The sequence below is a fragment of the Lepidothrix coronata genome, unplaced genomic scaffold, assembly GCF_001604755.1.
Source record: "Lepidothrix coronata isolate B3197 unplaced genomic scaffold, Lepidothrix_coronata-1.0 Scaffold97, whole genome shotgun sequence".
In the NCBI taxonomy this organism is placed as follows: domain Eukaryota; kingdom Metazoa; phylum Chordata; class Aves; order Passeriformes; family Pipridae; genus Lepidothrix; species Lepidothrix coronata.
In genome coordinates this window covers 1,846,065-1,865,528 of record NW_016690277.1, presented here as the reverse complement: position 1 = coordinate 1,865,528, position 19,464 = coordinate 1,846,065, and the positions used below count along the sequence as shown (strand labels likewise).

Below are 19,464 nucleotides of genomic sequence, written 5' to 3'. Positions count from 1 at the left end.
ACTCCTTCCACTAGACCAGGTTGCTCAGAGCCCCATTCAGCCTGGTGTTGAGCAATTCCAGGGATGGGACATTTATGATTTTCTCTGGGCAATCTGTTCAAGTGTCTCACTACCCTCAAAGTAAAGAATTTTTCCTAATACCTAATCTAAACCTATTCTCTTTAGTTTGAAGCTGTTCCTCTTTGTCCTGTTACTACATGCTCCTGTAAATAGTCCCTCTCCGTCTTTCTTGTAGGCTCCCTTCAGGTACTGGAAGCCCTCAATCATGTCACCCTAAAGCCTTCTGTTTTCCAGGCCTTTCCTCATAGGAGAGGTGCTTCATCCCTCTAAACATCTTGGTGGCCTCCTCTGGACTCAATCCAACAGGTCAATGTGCTTCCTGTGCTGGCAACCCCAGAGTTGGACACAGTACTCCAGGTGGGATCTCACCAGCGTGGAGTAGAGCAGCAGAATCACCTCTCAAATTCATTAAAACTGCAGAATTATCCTGGAGTACAAAACTGTCCCAGCAAACTTAAAAAAAAAAAACAACAGGTATTGCCAGGTTTGTCTGCTGCAGAAAAAAAGAAGCAGAAAACTTCTTTTCACTGAAATTAACTTGTGTACAAAAGTCTTCCTGAAGCAGACCCTGTAACAGCTATATTGCAAAGATCATTGAGTTTTATGTTATACCAATAAGCTGATCATTAAAGAGAGAAATTACCTAGTTATTGAGCTTTCTTGCCATTTGTGACTAGTGGCTGAATTTAGAAAGGTTTAAAAAATATGAGCACAAGGCTGTGGTGGAAGCACTGGAGCTCCCAACCCCACAGCCCAGGGGCAAGCTACTGCAGTATGCACAAGGGTGTTTTGAGGCTCAAACAAGGTAACTCAAGCACCCAAGTCATCCCCATCTCCAAATCCAGTGACACTGACAGCCCTCTCATAGAGAGAACTAACTTAAATTTTTGTCTTGTAAGACAAGTAAAGCTTTGCATTGAGACTGGATGAGATTTATTGGCCAGATATGCCATCATCACATTTTTGTTTAGCTTTCAGAGAATTTCATTTGTAAGGTGACTGGCAGAGTTTTCCTGCAAGGATTTTTATGCTGCTCACCCCTCAGCCCTTTTCACAAGTATAACCCTGCAATCTGTGGCCTGGAGAAACAGCAGGGGAATGTTTGATCTAAGGCTGCACCTGTTTTTTATTACATTTTTCACAATACAGTATGCTCACGTCTGATTCAGCAACTGTTTCGTAGCAGCTATCTAATCTATCTTTTCTGTTTTCCTTTTAACACACTAATTTATCTGGTTTTCTCTTCAGACACATTTTTTAGGTGGAAAGGAAGAGCAGGCTAATAAACATGCTAATCCAGCGTAGCACTCATTCTACTGTCTTTATTACTAGATATTTGCTTTGCATTCACACTCAAAGACAAAAGGTCCAGAATGAGGTTACATTAATGGTAGATACTGTGGAAATGCCCAGTAGGTCCAAGGCATCTTTTGCCCAGCTTAAAATTCACTGCCTCAATCCAAAGTTGGTTCCACCCAAGCTGGTTCCTTCCTGGGGGCCTGGAGTTAAAAGCACAGGATCACACACTGCAAAAGCTTGGCTTTGCTTCAGAGTACATCCATACAACAGGCGTGGTCCCATGCAGAGATATTGACTTAGCTCTGTTGTTGTATAAATGTCCAACAGTTTTTAATATCAATAAAAGGAGGATAACAAGAGTTCCTTTCTCTCCTTTTCTGTCCAACTTTCAACTTAATTGTACAGCTTCTCTGGGTAAGACAGTTTTATATAAAGGCTCATCACATTGTGCACTGGAGCCCTGTTTCCAGTGGGAGGTTATATAGGCCTGAAATAAGGGGGCTTTGGACAAAGAAAGAATGAGAGGAAGAGCAGCAAAGAAACAAAATAAAACACTATTTTAAAACAGTCTGTAGGAACACTAAAGGTGACCTGTTCTTAATCTCGTCAGCCAGGATTTACAGGGCTGCCTTCAAACAAGCATTGCAAGGGAAATTATGCTGAAAGGGAATTCATGCCCACAAACAATCCCTTCAAGAGACAGGTAATGCCGGGTGGTGCAAGGCCATTAATAACAACATGTCAGATGGCTAACTGCAAATAAGTCTCTGTCATTAAAACAAGTTGATTGAAAACAAACAACTTGGCAATTTCAACAAAATTGCCAAGTATCCCCTGTGATACAGCTGGGTTCTCTACTAAAGCACTTGTATAACAAAAGCTGTCAGTCCAAGAAATCTGATTTTGGCATATATGTAACTGCACACTGTGTTACTAACATTTAAATGACAAATCATATTGCATCTTTGCAACAGAACATTCTCGAGATATTTATGGAGAGGGAAGCTTAAAATAAGTTTTATTTTTTAATTAAATAACTGTCTGAGATTCTTTTCCCCTTTAGTGTCCTTGGCTGGCAGATGTCTGCTTGGTTCAGTGTGCGAGGGGGGACAGGAGAAACAGCCCAAGCTGCATCATTTTTGAAATAAACAAGTTTCTGATTGGACTTGAGCTCGTTCAGGAGAGGCACTTGCAGATAGAAACTCGTGTCTTAAAGCCAGAGGATGACACAAACTGCTCCGTGTCCTCAATAGAAGAAGATTTCCTCACAGCATCTGAGCACCTCGAGGATGACAACGAGGCTGATGAATGCAAAGCGGGTAAAAGCAATGGGACTGAGCATAATTCTGCTATTGTTGGTACTGCAAAACTGCTATGGCAATCCTTACTGAAATTACACTTGATTTTGATTTGTGCATATGTAATTTAGAAAATGGACAGCCATTCATATTTTTAAATTGCTGTTCAGAGACAAGGATACATGGCTGTGCAGTACTTTTGCAGCAGTGATGTAGTACACAGTTGTGCAGCTGTTTTCTTTTTAAAGCCACAGGGTACTCTGCAAAAAACTAATTATTTATTTTTCTTAATAGGTCACGAAAAATTAAACGTTTCAGAAGCATCTTCAGATGTCAAAAAAAATAAAGGAAAGGGATTTGAAAATATTCACTACAGAAAAGCCAGGTTGCCATTCATTCTTGAAGGAAACTGCATTAATAAAGATAATGGAGCTACTCAAGTCTCTGAAGCTGTGAATGTTGTGGCTGAAAATGGCCTCTTACAACCTGAACATAAGTCAGACCACGAAATACTGTCGCAGAAGGAATTAGCTGAAAAAGCTACTTCATCATTTAGTGCTACTAATTTGACTGATGAGGTTGAAAATTCCTGCCCAGTGCTCATGTTAGAAGATGTATCTTTAACCAAAATGGCTAAAGAGGAGCTGGAGCCCCTGTGTGACCCAACAACAAAACACAACAGTAAGACAGATGGGGAAGACTGTGCAGGTATCAGGAAAACTGATCCTCCCTCACAAAATGAGCAGGGGACCACAGGTCAGTATGCCACAAATTTGGCGGAATCTGTTCTGCAGGATGCATTCATTAGACTGTCACAGTCTCGACCCAGTTTCAGTGAGGAGGCTGCAGTCAGCATCTCTGTGGGAAGCTCCGGTAAGTCAGAAGACGTATCTGCTTCACGATCATGGAATGAACTTCCAAAGATTGTCATAGTGCAAAGTCCAGACAGTTCTGAGAACATACCTGACTGGCCAGGGTCTACCTTCCCCAACCTGTGCCACTGGACCGAGTCAGAAAGCTCTGCTGAAGTTTCAGATTACTTTGAGGAAGAACATTCAAACGGACATGACCAAAGTGCACTGGAAGTGGCTCTGGCTTGTGCAGCCACTGTCATTGGAACTATTTCCAGTCCCCAGGCTGCAGAAAAATTCAGACGGGACCAAGAAGTCGCAGACTCCCGAAGCAGAGTGGTAGTAGATGAAGAGGTGCACACAGCACCTTCACAGCCCCTTGATGACTCTGCTGGCACAGAATATTCCTTTCCATCTGCGCTGTGTGGGATGACTCAAGTAGCAAGTGCTGTGGCCATCTGTGGTCTGGGGGAAACGAAGGAGGAGAAGTACCCTGCAACTTCAAGTGGACTTCTGTCTGCTGCTCAGGCTTCTGCAGCCATTACTCTGCACTGTAGCATAGCCATAGGAAGCAGCATGGAAAAGCTAAATGAGAGCATTGCAGAGGCACTTCTCAAAGAGGCATCCGTAATTTTGACAAAACCCAACACATACAAAAATGTAGGGCATTTTATGGAATCCATAAATGGGAAAATTATTGAAACAGCAGCAAGGCCACGTATTCCACATGCTGATGAAGTAATCAGGGATGAACTTGCGCAAAACTTATCCAATATTATCCTACGACATTCTATGGAAGAGGTTAGGAAGAAGAGACAGCTACACTCCCACTCAGAAAATGGCTCAAGTACACAAGACATTTTCACAGAGACTGCAAACGAGTTGCTTTTTAATATAATATATTTCACTTGCAAGAAGATGAACGACATAAGGCAAGTTGAAGAATGTTCTCCTCTCTTTTCTGAGGGCAGAAAAGCAGAGAAAGTAACAAGAGCAGAAGGATGGTCAACACCAGCAACAGCATGTGAAACGTCTCACAGCCCCCTTGATCACTCTGCTGCTAAGCCATTTGGTACATCCTACAGTACCAGTACTAGCAAAGATCTTGGAAATGTCACAACCACTTGGAAAAGTAATATGAAAGATGTAAATAGCAATGAAGGTGCCACACTGAGCTCAGAACCAAGTGAAGATACAGAGCATAACACACTTGGTGGAAAAACATCTCCCAAGAAGAGATACCTGAAAAGAACCGCACGAGACTGTTACAAATCCCCAAATCAGAGCAACAATCAGCATCAGAAGAAAGATTACAGATCATTTTCGAACAGAGAAAATACCTTTGCAAACAATGAATGCAGACATGGTGTTCAAGAACAGCTGTCTTCCAGTGCCACCACAACTGCAGAAAACCAAGCCAAGCATAAGTGTGATTCTGTGCTAAATAATGATGTTCAACTTAGCTTGTCTTTATTAGGAAACCATGTCTTGCTTCCTTCTCAGCCTGTGCTACAGGTGAAAAATTCAAGAGACAAATATTGTATAACAGATTTTGCAGAAGAATTGGCAGAAACAGTTGTCTCTATGGCAACAGAAATAGCTGCCATTTGTCTAGAAAATTCAAATGGAAAGCAACCCTGGTTCTGTGCATGGAAGAGAGGCAATGAATATCTAATGACCCAGAGTTTATCATGCAGAACCATGAAAAGGAAAAAGGAAACCCATACTAATGGCTCAGTGGTTCGGAAGCACAGAGCACCTCGACTAAGTGAGATCAAAAGAAAAACAGATGAGCATCCAGAGCTAAAGGAAAGACTGATGAATCGGGTAGTAGATGAATCTATAAACCTCGAGGACACACCTGATTCAGTCAATATCTTTGCAAATGAAGTGGCTGCCAAGATCATGAACCTCACTGAACTCTCCATGGTTGATAGCATCTGGCAAGGTCCAAACCACCCCAGGAGCAGACTGCACTGTGAAAGATGGAGTCGAGCCAAGGCCTCAAGCTGTGAGAGCATTCCAGAGGAGGACTCAGATTCCAAAGCCTCTTTCAATACCCTAGGCCTAATGAACAGCTTTGGTCAGTCTATGAGCCAGACGAGTTCTGTCTCAAAGCAGTCTAGTTGTGAAAGCATCACAGATGAATTTTCAAGATTTATGGTGAACCAGATGGAAAATGAAGGAAGAGGTTTTGATTTGCTACTAGATTACTATGCAGGAAAAAATGCAAACAATATCTTAACTTCTGCTTTGCAACAGGTAGCCAAGAAAAATGGCCATCTTAATGTAAGACCGAGTTGCCCATCCAAACAGTCCAGCACAGAAAGTATAACAGAAGAATTTTATAGGTATATGCTAAGAGAAATCGAAAGGGAAAATAAAGATAACCTGTATTCCCCTCGGAATTCAAAGGACTGGTGTGACAGTTTGCTACCACCGTCTCTACGGTCACCTTTTTGCTTTAGGCAGTCATCAATGCCTGACAGCAGATCATCAGGCTCCAGGCTTACAGTTAATGTCCCAGTTAAGGCAAATTCCTTAGATGGATTTGCCCACCATCGCCAAGATTCCTTAAGTGTGCAGCCAGCCAGTACCGTGGCTTCTTCAGGTCTCTGCAAGTCTGACTCGTGCCTGTACCAAAGATGCAAGACTGACCAGATAACAGATATGTTGATTCACGAGACGTGGGCGAGTTCTATTGAATCTCTGATGCGGAAGAACAAAATCATAGCAGATGAGGCAGAGGCTGCAGAGGCAGAGCAGTTTTACAGCGATTCCCCACCGCATGTGGAACAATATGCAAAAAGACTGGCCGCAAATATTGTTGAAAGTGGTAAAAGTTTAATTGTTGTCCAGCAGGATTCCTGTGACTATACAAGCCGAGAACACGTGCTGGAAAGCAAACATCCCCAAAGCACAGCTCAGATACAATCGAAACCCAAAACAGAAGTAAATTTGGATGAGAAAAAAGAGCACGTGAAGAGCCCCGGGAGCCTCCCTGCAGGTCAGCACAGGGAAGTGCCTTTGATTCAGATAGAAAGTGATCAACGAGATGAGCCACATAAAGACTCAGAGTCCTCAACTTCATGTGGCCCTTCTGGAAAGGAGCATCAAAGCAAAGAAAAGCCTCCAGAAGCTTTGGATGGCAAACACACTGTTTCCAGTTCCCCAGCAAATAGGTAAGTGACCAAACAGCAGATCAACATATTGCTTTGGTGTTTTATTTTCCCAGTAAAAGTTATTTTGATAAAGGAAGAAGATAAGAATATAACTACTAATGAAACATACAGGTTAAGTTGTGACTACAGGTTTCTCATGACATAAAATCAGCCAGTCAAGTATCACAGTGATGATTTCTGGAGCAAACTTAAATCAAATATGACAACATTACGGTTCTAACATTCAAACTTACTTATTAGTAAGTTTTCTCTCTACAGATATTTAAGTCTCCCATAGTCAAGACAAGAAAAATAGACAAAACATAAACTTTCATGTACTGCTGGCTGATATCTCAATTCAAAAAAATAAATAAATAAAAATCAGTGTCAGTGTATAACAGAAGATAGCAGAATTTGTAGTTCTCTGCTATGCTTGTTTGTGTAACTAATGCTTTGTGTACCTGGAAACAAGACCAGACTTCTGAGGCCTTGAAGTTCAAATTTGTGTTTGCAGTCTGGAGCTACAAGTAAGAAAAATTCTTCAGTGAAGGAAATAAAATATTAAAAGTACCCCTCACCTCCTTTAGTTCAAGACTTCTCTGGTAGAATTTAAATAGAGAAAAGAATAACATTTCATTTTATTGTAATGCCATTTCATGGAGTTTACACCATACCTTACTACCCTCTCCTTGCAGCTGTACTCCTTGTCTTAAATCTGTAGCTTGCTTTGGTTATGGCAAAGTGTGAGCCCAGTATGAGTGCAGTGCAAATGTAGAGGATTGCTGTGAGTGCTGTGAGGCCAGGAGCAATGCTCTTTCTCAAGGCATTGCCTACTTTTAACTACACTTCTTCATTGTAACCGTTACTTTAATGGTATCCAAACTGCCAGTCTCTTGGAGCACTGCAGCACCCCATTATCTCAGAGTGGTAGAAAGAGTGCAGGTGCTAGTGTTAGAAACCATTGTAGCTCATTTTATTCTAGGCAGTGCTCTGTTTTGGCATTTGACAAAGCTCTGCTTGAAGTGAGACAGCAGAAGTACTTGCTTTCCTTGAAGTGGGAAAGTACATGGATTATATCTACTTTCCTGTGTATGTTAACAATTATGATAATTATCATAGTGTCACTAGTCTTTCATACAGATCCTCCCTCACTAACCTTCCTCTTCCTTAAAATGCAACCTGCTTTTAGTAAGATACATTTTGAAATCTTGACTGTGAAAATGAAGTTATTTTTGCAGTTTATGACCTCTTTCATAACAACTTTTCTTCTGCCTTTGATGCAGAGTTTCCAAAGTGCCTATGGGATGTTTAAAGCAATAGGGTTGGTAGGGCTGAATTAGTAACCAGAGGCTACACCACAAGAGCATTTTGGCTCAGCAATGCAGTGCAGTTCTGAATCAACTCATCTCCATTTCCATACATCAGCTCTCTTTGCAGCATGCAATGCAGATTTCTTTTAAAGGAATCTGAAATAGAAGCTGCCCAAGTGTGTTCCAGATGTGCTCGTACCCCTACTGGGAAGGCAAAGCTTCCTGTGGTTCTTCACACAGATTTGAACCATTTCTGGCATAGCTGGCTGGACCGAGTCTATGTAGGCTGAAGTGAAAACCTAAAAATATATAATGTAGCTATAAAAGCATCAGCAGCAATTGCTTTGATCCACTCCTACTGCATTAAACTACTTGCTAGTTCAGATACAGGCACAGAGGACTCCAGGCAAAATATCAAGCAGACACACAGTCAATTAGGAATAAAAAATAAAAAATAAAAAAAAAAAGCTGTGCAGGCCTAGGGAAGAGGTCTTCAGCAATGAAAAAGAGCTGTTTCTGGTATGTAGGCAGTGCACAGACCCAGTCCTGTCACACAGAAACAGTTCCAAGTGACTGTTCACAAGTGGGGAACTGTCAGTTCAAAGCATCGCTAGTCTGAGATGCAATTGCGTAATGAATCAAACAAAACCCAAAATGCCAAGAAACATCACCCACAGAAATCTCTTGTGTTTTGGACCAGGTATCAGGAGCTACCTGCCCTGTATAAAAAATCTGAGTAACACCACTACCCTGCAACCTGGCTGCTCAGAGCCCACGTGTTGGTGCAGATGCTGAGCTCTGCCCCTGAGGGGTCAGGGATGACAGGCACAGTTACTTGGCAGATGCTCCCTGCCTGCCAGAGCAGAGCCCTTGGGCAAACAGCTCCCATTCTCCCTGCACAGGCTGCCTCTCTCTCTGTCATCCAGCATTAATGCAACAACTTCTGAGAGTGAGCGCTTGGCAAAAGGAGACATCCACAACGATACTGTCTCAGTATATTCTTGGTCAAGGTGATGACTCGGGAGCAGTAGCGTTTCTGGTGCAATCTTTTGCTCTAACTAAAGACCAGTACCTCAGTCATAACTTAGATACAGGTCTGAAAGCAAGAACTTTTCTAGAGAGATCCTGCAGAGAGCTGGTAGTTCACATTCTGCACTAACATGTATCATATATTTCAACCACTGATTGACTAAAGTGCATTAAGCAAGAGACCCTTACAGTGATCAGTTCTTTTCATACGTGTAAAATCATTTTTTACAAGTTAAATCACTTCTATGCATATTTCAGTATAATATTTACTTTGGTTTGTGTTTGTTTGTAGCAGTCATGAGAAAGTCCTTTTTTAAGAGCATCTCAGAACATATGTTCTATTGGACTGTATGGATAAGTTATAAGCTTGTCCAGTCTTTTGCATCTGTATAATTCTGCAGCTTGGTTGACTTTAATGAGCAGCGTTGCCTGAAGATTGGTGTCACCAGTTTGTTGGCCTGTATTATAATATCAACATGCCTTCCTTATCACCCTGCCAGCAACAGCCCTCAGAGCAGATCGGATGCTGAAATCATAGGAGAGACAAAAGCAGCTGAAGAATTCCCAAACCATCTCAGCAGCAGTGAAGAAAGCACTGGCAGCTGGTCCCAGCTAGCTAATGATGAGGACAATCCTGATGACACAAGTAGCTACTTGCAACTCAGCGAGCGATCCATGAGGTACCCGTGTTGTCTGTTCTCACTGTACAATATGGTCTATCAACCAAGCCAGTGATTTCCCTGCCATGCATCAGGAATGAGAGGCAGCAGCCTGAGATTTACTTAGAACACTGTAAAGAAAGTCTAATGGTAGACTTTATCTCTTTATTTTTTAATAAGGGGGAAAAAATTATCCACATTCCGGTTCTCAGCTAGGTCTTTTTACTACTGGTGAGCAGCTAGATTCAGGCAAAGGAAAAACTTCCTGGCACCACTGAAGTGCCTCAGTCCTACAGTGAAAAGGCCACCAGACAACCTAATTGCTACAGTCTTTTGATTTATTTGTTACTCTTTGCATAATGTTTGTTTTGGCATCTCCTTAGCCGAGATTGCTGTTCCTGCCAGAAGAGCAGAGATTGAGCCTGATCTCCTTAGACTGGCACAGGGGTGCAGATTAACAGAGGATGACTCCCCTGAGTAGACATAAATTCCAGAGCTCCCATAGCAGTGTGCTGCTTTTTGTATCTATTCAAGTCAGGAATGTGTTTAAAAAGGTTATCTAGTCCTTGGAGTTTATATAAAGTGATGGTAGTTTGACTTCAGCCCTTTCATGACATGAAATTGAGCAAAGTTTTTTCTTCATATGCTCTTAGACTAGGTATTAAAATATTGTCAAGTAATTACATCTTTCTCTTGAGTATCAAATATGACAAGGAGGGAAGACGTTATGGTAATGAAGCAGGGAAAAGAAAGAGTCTCTGTCAGAAAGCACTGTTGGCCAGCTAAAAAGAACTGAACAAAACATGTCTGTCACCGCAGTTGAACATTCATCCTGTTATTATTGTATCAACCTTTAACAAAGTCCTCGGTTGGAGAGAGCTGAAGTACTGTGCCTTTCAGCTCTGCATTGAAACAGAAATTGCTACAGCAAGTCTGAATGCATGGCATGCTGGCACGGACTGAGATCAGCATGATAGGAAAAGGAACTGTCTAATCAATCCTTCTAATGTAAGGAAAAATAATGTTAGTTGCCCTTCCAGTAAAAATTAAGTGGTTCAACATGACTTGCCACACAGAATTTGTTCCTGGTAATTGACTTGCAGGCAGCAAATTCACAACCTGCTCATGACACTGTTACAATATCTGCATAAACATTTACTGTCCCATTTACAATGATGTTATAAAGTGAACTAATACTATTGTACTACTTTATCCTTGTGAAGAAGCCAAAGAGAATACTTCTATGTATTTTTAGTCCCAATGAGCACCGGCTTTAATTAAAATCTCAGTCTTTCAGAGGAGTTAGAAACACGAGGGGCCATCTCTGTACCTGTGGGTTCCATCAGATCCCCAGTAGTATTTGGGGTATGATGTAATACACTGAAACCACTGCTGGTTACAGGCATGGAGTCACCCAGGAGGTAAGTAGTATGATGGGCAACCAATGTCTTGCTCTAACTCCCCATGCTCAGAGATATCTGAATCTCTGCAGGTTTCTTCCAGGGCATCTCTGTACCTGCTAAACCTTCTTTTCAAGGACTCAAGCAGACTGGTTTTTTCATTTGAGGCCAAATGTTCATTGCATAAGGCATGCACAAGAAGAGAGTCCACATCTTTTTATCCTTCAGTTTACACACATGCACATTGATGCACTTCATACATGCTCCATCTAGAACTATTTTAATAAAAGCCTCATTACTTTGAGCAGACTAGTGTGCTTCATTCTGGGAACCACTTGCTGAGCAAGTTTTGTGGAACTTTACATAACAGGAGGCGGCCTCCTCACTTTGCTTTGTACATAAATAAATTTTTAAAAGATGTATGGAGACATGTTCAGCACAGCTTGCCACTAATACTTAAACTTTTGCTTTGTCAGCAATGGCAACAGCAGTACAACTAGCAGTCTTGGCATTATGGACCTGGAAATTTATCAGGAGAACGTGCCATCTTCTCCTATGATTAAGTAAGTAGTCACTGAAGCGAGACTTGATGTTTAGTCCAATTTTAACTGCAAATTGTTTACACCACCTAAAACGTGCCAAGCCCTGCTTTGCACCTGCTGCTGTGCCTGCTCATAGTTTCAGAAAAAAGCACATGCAGGTGTCTGTGGAGAGTGAGAGCACTAGACAGTGAAAGATTACAGGAAAAACTACTCAGATGGATCTCCCAGGAGAATACTGGTCCATCAACCACTCTGTTTAAAAGACAGTTTTCTGCTGTATCAGTTTCCTGTTGTGTGAAACTTCTTCTCTGAATAACTTCAAACATTACCAAAACTCTACTGTTATAGCAAGTAAGGTCAAGCAACTAAGGATCAATTAAAGACAAAGAAAAAATATAATTGCATTCTTTCCAATAATAAGAGTTTGGCCCACAGTACATCCTACCTATTGTTTCCAGGCATGTTTCTACTGAACTTGGAGTTAAATTATCAAGAGATGTGCAAGTACCTGCCTAAAGATCCTGGTACAACCTGCCAGCTGGTGACTGTCATGATGCAGCCAGGGCACAGCCACTGAGGAGTTGTTTAGACTGGACATCACACATAGAGCATGGGAACTTTGTGAAGGCAGTGACATCAGAGAATTGTCACAGCTCATTACCAGACTATGCTAAAACTGCCCTGCTTTCAAGACGCTCTTTTTATGTAAGAAATCAGGGCATTCACATCTCTGTAGAGTTCCATGCTTTCTCTTTCAGCTGCTGATTCTGTGACTAATGTTAAAACACTGCCATCTTCACATCAGCAGTGATACCTCCTACACATGTTCCTAAACATGTCCCCTCAAAGGATCAAAGGGATAAATTTCTAACTCTCCTTGTTAGCTTCCAGGGGCCATTCAGGTCTTAGCCAATAGGCATGAGAAGTTTCTACTACCACAAATCACACTCAAAGCAGAGAATACATTTGCTGTTCAAAAGAAAAACTGGAAAAAAATCTGATAAGGAAGTTACTAAGCACCTATGATTCTAAGTCAAGACAAACCATAGGTTGCATGCTGCCATTTTATTCTTTCACATCTTGCACTACACAAGCACATATAATCTTGATTCTTTGAAGCCCTTGGGGATATTCCAAAACCCTGGGAACGAGGGTGGTAGTGTCCTCCCATGCTACAAACAAAATCTTACATTTGCAGCATTCCCCCTGATTGAGAGCAAAATGGGACAGTCTAGAAACGTGTGCTGAAAGTGCAATCCCTCCAGGAGCGATGAAACAAATGGAATAGCCGTGACATCAGTAGTGAATTTGCAGTCTCCTGACACATGTACAAGAGCATGGATACTGTGCTTAGAGATGGAAGCTAGAGCAGTGACCACTTGGCTGTAGTTTAAGAAAATGGTACATAAGAAAAAGTGTATCTTTGAAAAATTTTGCAAGGTGTAAATAGAATTTTACAGATAGATATTTTGTAAATATCCAAACAGCTAATACATTTAAAACCAGCAGTAGTAGGAGTCATTGATAGCTATGATTGTATTTAACTATGAAAGATAAAATTAGAAAGCAAGACTGGAAAAGATTCAGCCAGCGAGTACAGCACTGCAAAGTGCAGACATTGGAAATTCGGCAGTTCCAGCCAGGTTGTGAGACTTGCTGTGTGTTACCATAATGTCATTTGCTTGTCATTATGTAAACTGTAAAGATACATAGAGCCTGGTGAAACGTAACACATGACACAAACAATACAAGTACTTCATCCTACTACAGGAATAATGCTGCAATTCCCATAGCTTTTCCTGATTTACAGATTAAATAAATGAAATATAGTTGGCATTTTATTATTTCATCCTATGTAACTTTTTTCTTGCAGTTTTCTAGGTCTTACATTGAGGGAGAAGTTTATTCATCATGAAGCAATGTTGTAGACTGTTCCTAAGTGTGACTAATAAGCTTTGTTGTTGTTTGTTTCTAAGTGAATTAGTAGAAGAAAAGGTTTTCCTTAAAGAACAGACAGAAAATACAGACGGTAAGTTAAACCATATCAATTAAAGCATACAGTTTGAAGTTAACACAAGCAATTGCACAGTAACTGTTGGGCTTATTTTTCCAGAAAGTACTTCTGAGCTTTCAGTGGGAACAGCCAACTGTCAAAAGGACCTATTGGTGATAAACTTTGATCTGGAACCAGAGTGCCCCGATGTGGAGCTGCGAGCCACCCTGCAGTGGATAGCTGCTTCTGAACTTGGAATTCCAACCATCTATTTTAAGAAATCTCAGGAAAACAGAATTGAAAAGGTAGTATTTATGGAATTAGTTAATTAATCACTGTAGCAGTTATGATTTGTTGAAGTAATTGAGCTTAAAAGAAGAGGCAAAAACATCTTCATTACAGCAAGATGGCAATACTACCGTTTATTAGAGAAGGTGATGAGAGCATAAGTGTGTCAGAATTTAAGGTATGTGAAATATTTAGTAGATTGTCCATGGCACAAGAAATGGCATTACCATGAGACCTTCTCCAAAGTCTCTGTAGCAAGCTTTGATGAAGCTGCTCACTTTTTCATATCAATGATACATTAAGTACCAATGCCCAAGGCAGAATTAACAGAGTCCTTTATGTGGCTACATTTGAAGGGCTTCAGATGGTTTACATGGAGTTAAAGTATGTAGCTTTAAAAATTAAAAATAAAAATCACTTGTGTGTGGACATCACACTTAGAAAGTTCTGCTGATCTCACTATAATGTGAAACATTAGTGGGACATAAGATTTTCAGTCCTTATGCTGGTTCGGTCTTGTCTCCAACACTGATTAGGGCAGCTTTAGGCAGGTCTGAACTTGTGCCTGGCTGTTCCTAAATTGCTGCAGCTGAGGGTACAGGAGGGGACTGCCTGGGCCTGACAGTTCCTCCTACATTTATGTGAGTCTGCCATGGGTGAATTCATTGCCTTCACAGTCACTTTGTGCCGGCAGGAAAGGATTACTCTCCCCCAAGGAACAGGCCCACTGCTCAAGTGTACAGAAGGGTCTAACTGCAACATAAAGCCAATCTATATTAGCTCAGCTTCACTGTCTGACATAACCTGCTCCAGACCTGATGGAAAGTTCAGAGGATGGGCAGGAAGGACGTAACTGTGTCGGCATATCCTTATAACTACCCTCAGGGACAGTTTTAGCCCAGCAGTGACCCACCACTGTTTCCAGCGGAGCCATATTTGCAATAACACATCTGTTACATGGAAAATTAGACTGACTGATTGTAATATATTGCATCATTGTATGGAAATTCAGAGGCACCTCCCCTGGCTTACGAGTTAAAAAGTGCTCTGTGTGCACTGTTTCTCTTGCTCAGGTGTAGTTTTGCCTCTGCCAACCATTGTTTTGAAAGCAGAAGTCTCTTTGCAGAGAGCAGCAGACAGACACAGGCTACCAGAACTGAGAAACCTCATGAGGGGTTAGTCCAAGCCAGAGCACCGAGAGAACACTGAAACCCAAGATGGCCACAAGAGATGCATTCTCTTTCTATTCCTGAATGATTAGTTAGTGCTCCCTTATAGATACCACCAAATACCAGCCACAGCATTTCAGGCAAGACCAAAAGAGACCCATTTCCAAGGTCAGCAAGAACAGCTCAAGCTTTAAGGCTTAAAAGCATGTCACAGTATTCAAGTCAATTAATGAAAAAAGTATTACAAATCAGTATTTTGGTCTCTTAGGGGAAGATCATTTTGAGTAGCAGAGATATTGTTTGATTTTCTTGAGTACATCCATTTGGGAATCATAAACATAATTTAAAATGCATTCAACAGCAACAGTCCAAATTGCATCTAATTAAAGAAACAGCTGTCAGCTTTACCCATGTGCTTTGGCAAACAGTTAATTCAATTGCAAAAATACACTAGAGAATGAGGCACATCCTGCCTACAACAGCATTCTTGGAAATCACGTGCCTATTAAATATCATTAAAATACATATTAAAAGTTTAGACTTCAGTATGTAAATAGCAAAGAGCTACACTAACTAGAGACACACAATATTTTCTTGTGTGGTTTAAAGCTGGAAACATAGAAGGAGAAAGCTAATTATTGTGAAATTCAAAGAAATAAAAAGCTTTGATTTTAATTTATGCGCTTCACAAAAAAAAGGGACCAGATGGATGACACTGTGAAGCCTATTATTAAGCACAAAGTGGACAAAATTCAGGATTTTTTTACAGCTGCTTAAGAACATATATTTAACCTCTGGTTTCTCTGGAAATTAAAAAAATCAAATATAGATATTCTCTGTGATTCAACCACAACTGTGGCAAATGTCTTCATGTGACAAAATTTTATACAGAATTCCCTATCACCAGTACTATGTGAATACTTAAAATACTATTGAATGGATATGGAGAAATACAGAAAATTAAATATAAATTAAAATATAGCTACTGGTAAGGAAGAAGGATTTTTTTTTTTCCTTTAAATGGATGGTCACACTTCCATTATTTTGACAGTGAGTTGTTGATAATGAGGAAAATAGTGATCCTTTATCAAACTCACTTTCCCTGTTTCTACTTTCATTGCAATAAATAAGAAATAATGGATGGAAGCAGCTAATTTAGAAAATGTCAAGAGATCCAATCAGTCTTTGGGGAGTTTTGGAACTTCAGAAATGAAGTTTTATAAATAGCAAGAACCTTTATGTTGCTGTGCAGTGAATGCTGTCCACTCCCTCCTAGAGCAGCGCATTTACAAAGGACTAACAGCAGGTTGTGTGTATTCATTTAACAAAACCTCAGAAAATGTTAAACAAACCCTAAGTGCATTTCGTTTTGGTTGTTTTTATTTAGTTTTTAGACGTTGTGCAGCTAGTTCAGCGGAAGTCCTGGAAAGTGGGGGATATCTTCCACGCCGTGGTGCAGTACTGCAAGCTCAGCGAGGAAGGCAGAGAGATGACACCAAGCCTGTTTGATTGGCTTCTAGAGCTGGGTTAAGAAAGCTCCAGCATTTCTGTTTTATTCCAGTTTAAACAAGCAGTGGTTTGTGTAACACTCTGATTTCTGAACATCACTGAGTAAAATGTGCAAAGATATACAAACTCTACAAAAACAGCACACGTCTGTTCCACAACTCACCAAGGAGCAAAGTGAAACCAAGGTGTTATCGTGTCTTTCTGTGTCATGAGGGACTCTTGGCATTGTGCTATAGGATGTACTGTACTAGGAGGGGATGGATTTTTAGCCTTCTGAATTAATGGGGACTACATAGTAAAGGCTTAATTACCTAATATGTTCAATTTTCATCAAATTGATTAAATCAATCAGCTAAAATGTACACTAACATTTAGTTTTAAAACAACACTGATATTCGTACAGTTTAAGTATTAGAACCAGAGTGTGTCTCAGGATGCCTGAAGACACCCTTGTCCCTAAATAAGTAATATTTATGTTGGTTCGGGTTTTTTTAAATCCCCATAGTCTGCTAAGGGATAAATGCTTTTGAACACTTAACACCTTTGCAGTTAGACAGCAAAATAAAAAGCTGCTGAAAATACATTTTAGTTTTTTTCCATGTGATTATTTCTCTTCCATAGCTATTCCTGATTCCTGTAATCTTCCCAAAGAAATAAAATCGAGTCTCTCAGTTACCATCCTTAAAAAAACTCATTCCCTTTCACTGGGAAGCAGTGCAGTTCAGTATAGCTCCACCTGGTAGACTCCTGAACAGCTCTGTGAGCCAGGGCAGCAGGTGCACAAGCCCTGTCCTGCCACAGATGTGCTGCGTGACCTTGGGCGGCTCATTTCACCTCTGTGCCTCAGTGTCCCTACCTGGTAAAAGGGAATAATGATAGTACAGCTGTTACCTAAAGTGCTTCTGTTTAAAGCACTATGTAACATTCTACATATCAGTTAAAAGCAGTGAAAAAAGTACTATTTTAATTTTAGTGTAATCAAATATATTGTTAATGAGGTGAAGAAACGCATATATGAAAAGAGTACCATCTCATCCTAGAAATCTTAATGTTAATTTTTGTAACTTCCAAGAAAGCAAAATGTTTGTAAAAATTTCAGCAGACATGCGTGTTCATTTTGGATATAAGTGTTTGGACTACATGTGATAGTTCACGTTACTCTAACATTTATATAACTGTTTGATAAGATGTACTATGGTATCGTCTTGTTGAGATGATCTGTTGGTATCATGCACTTGGTACATTCTCTCGACTCTGCCAAAGAGATTGGTTTTGAATTTAAAGGTAAAAATAACTTATGACATCACAGCTCTTCTGCAGTTTGTTTCTTTGAAAATACTCATCTTTCATCCCTCCTACCCAAGCAGCATAATAGAATACCTGCCTGCTTTTCCCCAAAAAATATTTAAGAGAAGTTTTATTTTCCATATAACAGTATATGCTTCTGTAATATTTCTTGAAAAAAAAAAAACCTATCCTTTTGCACTAAATATTTTTGAAAAGTTTGAAGTAGTTTTAAATAATTTATGAAAAAGAGCCATATTCTCGATTTTATCTTTAAAACCATTCCTAAACTTGCATGATTGCATCACTTCTTTGTTACAAAATAGAAATTGTTGGTGAATCAAAATCTAATGTAAAGCATTAAACAACATGAGTAATTCTCCATCTACTCTGCAGCATATACAGAACAGTGGAGGTCGTTTTACTGTCTATAAAGGTCAGTTTATTGCAAACACTGAACACAACTGTGCAGTCACTGGACCAGCTCCTAAGAATTGCTGAACATCCGTAACTCCCACTAACGTGAGCTCAGCATTTCTGAGGCTGAAAGGTAATGAAAAGCACCGAGAATTATAAAGTGCTTTGTTTGAGTTAATAAATGGGAAAATGTATTTATTTTTAAACCAAACACTGTTAGTTGTCAGTAAAACTTTTTGCTGTGATAGAATAAATGTTTCCTTATCCTACAAAGCACAAATATCATGACAGTTGTAACAGTGTGATGCAGTTTCTCTGTACAGTAGTTCTTAATGTTGCAATTTATTCAGAAATAAATTTATGTTATAATGTGTGTCCTCTTTGCCTTCCTAGAAAGTTCATGAATGGGCTTTTGAATTGGGTTCATGGATGGATTTTTTTAACCTTTTAAAAAATATCTGCCTCCTATCGCTGGAGCTTCTCAAAGCTCTGCTTCTGAAGGAACAATCTGACCCATGGCCCCAACCAAAACAAATCAGAGCAAGGGCCAGGTCTTACCTCAAAACCAAAGCTACATCTTTACTCAGGTTCCACAATTAATACAAGAGATAAAAGGCTAATCATAACATTCTTAGTATCACAGTAAAATAAAGAGAAATGACACGTTAACTGCTGAGAATTAAGCCCAGAATAACTCCCAGTGTACCAAATCTCTGTCAGTGCTCAGCGTAGCTGCTTTCAGTACCTGCAAAGGTGGGCAGGAGGGTGGGGAGACAGAAGCTCAGGAGTTTCCTCTACTTGTGTAAGTTTGCAGAGGTATTTCCTGCCCTATTGCTGAGATGCAAGGGTATTTCTACTGCTAAATGGGAAAGGAAACCACCACTCAGCTGAGTAAATCAGAACTGAACTTGTCCACCATTAATTTTTTCAGCTGTTTTTAAAAGTGAATGTTAAATACACATAAATGAGAACAGCATACTAAATACAATCTTAGCTAAAAATCTCTCTATTCATGAGCATGATGGAGACGTTAATATCACGAGGGAGTGATTGTTCACTATCCCAATAAAAACTAAGACACGACAAATGGAATTCATATGAGCCAGATTCAAGGCAAACAAAAAGAGATGACAAGTTTTTAAATGAGAGGATGTAAGGCTTGTACACAGGATCAAGTGGGAGCTGGAGAAGTACT

At 40.2% G+C, this 19,464-nt stretch overlaps 1 protein-coding gene across 3 annotated transcripts in view; it reads left to right on the top strand.

Moving 5' to 3' along the window:
- The window catches only part of SPHKAP (SPHK1 interactor, AKAP domain containing), a 68,488-nt gene extending 49,846 nt beyond the window's left edge, over positions 1–18,642 (top strand). For 2 of the 3 annotated variants that reach the window (XM_017822420.1, XM_017822421.1), the window contains exons 6-12: positions 2,423–2,678; positions 2,952–6,690; positions 9,509–9,688; positions 11,544–11,630; positions 13,586–13,638; positions 13,723–13,907; positions 16,447–18,642. In XM_017822420.1, coding sequence (XP_017677909.1) covers positions 2,423–2,678; positions 2,952–6,690; positions 9,509–9,688; positions 11,544–11,630; positions 13,586–13,638; positions 13,723–13,907; positions 16,447–16,590 — 4,644 coding nt within the window. In that variant the 3' untranslated portion in view covers positions 16,591–18,642. The remainder of the gene's footprint in view (positions 1–2,422; positions 2,679–2,951; positions 6,691–9,508; positions 9,689–11,543; positions 11,631–13,585; positions 13,639–13,722; positions 13,908–16,446) is intronic. The other variant, XM_017822422.1, reaches the window with a different exon arrangement.
- Positions 18,643–19,464: the final 822 nt, after the last annotated feature.